Source organism: Nematolebias whitei, chromosome 9, assembly GCF_014905685.2.
Source record: "Nematolebias whitei isolate Nwh7 chromosome 9, NemWhi1, whole genome shotgun sequence".
Lineage (NCBI taxonomy): Eukaryota > Metazoa > Chordata > Actinopteri > Cyprinodontiformes > Rivulidae > Nematolebias > Nematolebias whitei.
Genome location: NC_056506.1, coordinates 8,008,071 through 8,013,527, shown reverse-complemented (window position 1 = coordinate 8,013,527; position 5,457 = coordinate 8,008,071). Strand labels below are relative to the sequence as shown.

General features: G+C 40.7%; 1 protein-coding gene across 1 annotated transcript in view; it reads left to right on the top strand.

The window, feature by feature from the left end:
* agla (amylo-alpha-1, 6-glucosidase, 4-alpha-glucanotransferase a) overlaps positions 1-5,457 on the top strand; it is a 355,602-nt gene that overhangs the window by 153,838 nt on the left and 196,307 nt on the right. Inside the window, exons 8-9 of the mRNA XM_037681985.1 lie at positions 3,268-3,407; positions 3,544-3,731. Of these exons, the coding sequence (XP_037537913.1) occupies positions 3,268-3,407; positions 3,544-3,731 (328 nt within the window). The remainder of the gene's footprint in view (positions 1-3,267; positions 3,408-3,543; positions 3,732-5,457) is intronic.

Here is a 5,457-nt window from a genome sequence, read left to right as displayed (position 1 = left end):
TAGACCACAGGATGATGAGTTAGACCACAGGATGATGAGGTAGACCACAGGATGATGAGTTAGACCACAGGATGATGAGTTAGACTACAGGATGATGAGTTAGACCACAGGATGATTAGTTAGACCACAGGATGATGAAGTAGACCACAGGATGATGAGCTAGACCTCATGATGATGAGTTAGACCACACGATGATGAAGCAGACCACAGGATGATGAGTTAGACCACAAGATGATGAGTTAGGCTGGTACTCGTCTGGTGACTTGTGGTGCTCATTTAACTGTGTCTAACTAATTTGTTATATAATGGGAATAACATAAGATAAATCTTAAAGTATGCATGTCTAATGTCATCTCAATTGACAAACTAAATTGTTCTGTTTATTTGAGTTATAATAAGGAATTCTAATGCCACTACTTTTGTATATAACGCGGTTTTGTGACGGCTTAAAATGGAACGTTTTCTGTTAACTTTCACTCTGAAAGCGGAGTCCGTGGTGGGCCGCTTAAGTAAATTTAAACTCCTTCCATGTTTAGCTTTATTGAACACTACATGAGATTTCTTTAGATTTTTCCAGTTACTCGCAGTTTTAATCTAAATATTTCAGGGGTTAAAGTTTTAAGACTGGATTTCTTACAGCTCCAATACTGGTTAAATCATTTGGCAATAAACCACCTTTGAAAATGCATTAAAAATTTGTTAATTTTTAAGGCTTTTAGTTGAGCTAAAAACATGTTTTGTTGCAGAACACACCGACTTTTTAGAGCAGAATCACACATCACCCCTGTTTAAGTCATTTATGTACAGTATGTGTGACTGATCCGGTGTTGGAGGGGATTTTGTTCCATGTTAATTTTTTTCTCTTTTTTTTGTGTGTGTGTTCAAAAACAAATCTTAATATTTTGACTTTGATTTTATAAAAAGCTATTTATAGCAAAAATCAATATTTTCATGTCTTTTTCACAGCATTCTGTGCTTTTTTCGACTCAATTTGCCAATACATATTTATTTTACATGCAACTGAAATTTTGCTTTATCCTAGTTAAAAAAAACATAAGGTGAATTTGTACAGTGATATTTGAAGTTTTAATTATATGACTAATAATAAACACGGCCAACAAGATTAACCATGTTCTTGTTTGTAAAATATGAATATGAACCCACAGTAAGCTGGTGAAAATTCTCAGTCATCCAGGACATGATAAATTCAAAAAACGTTCAATACAAAAACTACTGGACTTTATTTGTAACAGAAGACGTTTTGCTCCTCATCCGAGGAGCTTTCTCAATTTAATGAGCAGTGAGTGAGAGATTCAGGTTATAAGGCTGAGTGAGATAAGACACACACACATATATGTACAAATCTACATATATGTAGCAGTTTATCCTCAGGTGTGGTGCCAAAGACTTTTAAACATGCTGCTGTCCAGCCCCTCCTGAAAAAACCTAACCTTGACCCCTCAGTCATGTCCAACTTCCGGCCTGTCTCCAGACTCCCATTCACCTCTAAACTACTGGAAAAAATTGTGGAGTCTCAGTTGAAACAGTTTTTGGGGGATCACGCTATCCTTGAGTTATTCCAATCTGGCTTCAAATCTCTCCATAGCACTGAAACTGCTCTACTGAAGGTTTTTAATGACATTTTCATATCCACAGACGCAGGTGATTCTGTGCTGCTTGTCCTATTGGACCTTACATCTGCTTTTGACACCATCGACCACAATATCCTCATTTCTAGACTGGAGCAGTGGGTGGGCATCACAGGGTCAGCCCTTAAATGGTTTGGGTCCTACCTCTCTGACATAACCTTCTGTGTCAATATCAAAGATTTTAGTTCGGCATCAACCACACTCCAGTGGGGGGTACCGCAGGGGTCCATCCTCGGTCCTCTTCTCTTTTCTTTATACCTGCTGCCACTAGGTGCTATCTTCCGCAAACACGACATACCCTTTCATTTCTATGCCGATGATTGCCAAATTTACTTCCCCCTGAGGCACAGAGGCACACGCTCTATTCAGCCTCTTCTTGACTGCCTGGCTGACATCCGGGACTGGATGGCTTTAAACTTCTTAAGCTTCAATGAGAAGAAGTCTGAAGTCATGCTGTTCCATCCCAGTGGCTCACTCATGAACCATGACATTGACCTTTTCTCTCTAGCCCCGCTAGAGAAACAAAAGGTGACTAATCTGGGGGTGATAATGGACCCGTCCTTAAAACTCAACAGTCACGTAAACATGATGGTCAAATCCTGTTTTTTTCAGCTGAGACGGCTGTCTAAGCTGAAGCCTATACTCTCCAAAAAGAACCTCGAGACAGTGATCCATGCCTTCATAACATCTAGGCTTGATTACTGCAATTCACTTCTGTTTGGAATCAGTCAGTCCTCCATTGCTCGTCTACAACTGGTCCAAAATGCTGCAGCCCGATTTTTAACTGGTACAGGCTATAGAGAGCACATCACGCCAGTTTTGGCCTCCCTGCAATGGCTACCCATTCACCTTCGGATCCATTTCAAAATTCTCATGTATGTTTTTAAATCACTGAACAGTTCCGCCCCATCCTATCTCACTGATCTTCTGCAGCCATATGTCCCACCGCGCTCTCTGAGGTCAGCAGACCAGATGCTTCTCTCAGTCCCAGAAACCCGTCGTAAGCTCAGAGGTGACAGGGCTTTCTCTGTTGCAGGTCCACGACTGTGGAATGAGTTGCCACTGAGTGTCCGGCAGGCTCCCACACTCTCAGTCTTTAAGTCTCGCTTGAAGACCCACTTCTATTCGCTTGCCTTTAACACGGTGTGATTTGTTTTGGTCCGGTCTGTTCTCTACTCTGTTGGCCATTTTAGTAAGCTTCTGCTGCTATTTGTATCTGTATTTCTATTTTATGTTTTCCTGTCTGCTGTGCATGTTTGTGTTCTTTTGTACAGCACTTTGGTTGGCCTTGTTGCTGTTTTAAGTGCTATATAAATAAATTGGTATGGTATGGTATGGTATGGTATGGTATGGTATGGTATGGTATATATGTGTGTGTCTTATCTCACTCAGCCTTATAACCTGAATCTCTCACTCACTGCTCATTGAATTGAGAAAAGCTCCTCGGATGAGGATCGAAACGTCTTCTGTTACAAATAAAGTCCAGTTGTTTTTGTATTGAACGTTTTGTTTTTTTTGAACCCACAGTAATGACTCAGTCAAAGAATGATATAAAGACTGATAATTACTGGGCTGTGACAAAAGAAGCATCATGTTGGGTAATTTTTGTCTATTTCAGGTATTTCACCTTCCCATATGAGGAAATGACTTTTGAGCAAGAGCTGGAGCTGCTGGACCATCCAGACAAGATTTGCCACTTCTTGGCTCACAACGGTTGGGTGATGGGTGATGATCCACTACGCAACTTTGCTGAACCAGGTAGAACATGAAAAAGCATTGATACTAGATGAAAAATGGTTTCATACAGCTGCATTTTAATGTAACTCAAGTTTGTATGTGATTTAAAAACCTATTAATCCTTGCCCCAATAATAAAATGTATGTTTTCTTTATAGGCTCAAATGTGTACTTGCGTCGGGAGCTGATCTGCTGGGGTGACAGTGTCAAACTTCGCTATGGCAATGGCCCTGAAGATTGTCCATACCTGTGGGACCACATGCGAAAATACACTGAAACCACAGCTAAATGTTTCCATGGGGTCAGACTGGATAACTGCCACTCTACACCTTTACATGTTGCTGAGGTATTGTCACACATTACCATTTTTACAATGAAGAAGAACAAAAATAAGAACATTTGTTTTCATAATGGAAAAAGTCTGCTCCTCTGATAAATACTATACAGGTCCTTCTCAAAATATTAGCATATTGTGATAAAGGTTATTATTTTCCATAATGTAATGATAAAAATTAAACTTTCATATATTTCAGATTCATTGCACACCAACTGAAATATTTCAGGTCTTTAATTGTTTTAATACTGATGATTATGGCATACAGCTCATGAAAACCCAAAATGCCTGTCCCAAAAAATTAGCATATCATGAAAAGGTTCTCTGAACAAGCTATTAACCTAACCATCTGAATCAACAAAGTAACTCTAAACACCTGCAAAAGATTCCTGAGGCTTTTAAAAACTCCCAGCCTTGTTCATTACTCAAAACCACAATCATGGGTAAGACTGCCGACCTGACTGCTGTCCAGAAGGCCATCATTGACACCCTCAAGCAAGAGGGTAAGACACAGAAAGAAATTGCTGAACGAATAGTCTGTTCCCAGAGTGCTGTATCAAGGCACCTCAGTGGGAAGTCTGTGGGAAGGGAAAAGTGTGGCAGAAAACGCTGCACAACGAGGAGAGGTGACCGGACCCTGAGGAGGATTGTGGAGAAGGGCCGATTCCAGCCCTTGGGGGACCTGCGGAAGCAGTGGACTGAGTCTGGAGTAGAAACATCCAGAGCCACCGTGCACAGGCGTGTGCAGGTAATGGGCTACAGTGCCGCATTCCCCAGGTCAAGCCACTCTTGAACAAGAGACTGCGTCAGAAGCATCTCGCCTGGGACTGCTGCTTAGTGGTCCAAAGTTATGTTCTCTGATTACAGTAAATTTTGCATTTCCTTTGGAAATCAAGGTCCCAGAGTCTGGAGGAAGAGAGGAGACACAGAGTTCACATTGCTTGAGGTCCAGTGTCAAGTTTCCACAGTCACTGGGGTGTCATGTCATCTGCTGGTGTTGGTCCACTGTGTTTTATCAAGGACAGGGTCAATGCAGCTAGCTATCAGGAGATTTTGGAGCACTTCATGCTTCCATCTGCTGAAAAACTTTATGGAGATGAAGATTTCATTTTTCAGCACGACCTGGCACCTGCTCACAGTGCCAAAACCACTGTTAAATGGTTTACTGACCATGGTATTACTGTGCTCAATTGGCCTGCCAACTCTCCTGACCTGAACCCCATAGAGACCCTGTGGGATATTGTGAAGAGAAAGTTGAGAGACGCAAGACCCAACACTCTGGATGAGCTTAAGGCTGCTATCGAAGCATCCTGGGCCTCCATAACACCTCAGCAGTGCCACAGGCTGATTGCCTCCATGCCACGCTGCATTGAAGCAGTCATTCATGCAAAAGGATTCCCAACCAAGTATTGAGTGCATAACTGAACATGATTATTTGAAGTTTGGCATTTTTTGTATTAAAAACACTTGTCTTTCATTGGTGGGATGAAATATGCTAATTTTTGAGACAGGTATTTGGGGTTTTTATGAGCTGTATGCCATAATCATCAGTATTAAAACAATTAAAGACCTGAAATATTTCAGTTGGAGTGCAATGAATCTGAAATATATGAAAGTTTCATTTTCATCATTACATTATGGAAAATAAAGACCTTTATCACAATATGCTAATTTTTTGAGAATGACCTGTATATATATGTATATGTATATATATATATGTATATATATATATATATAT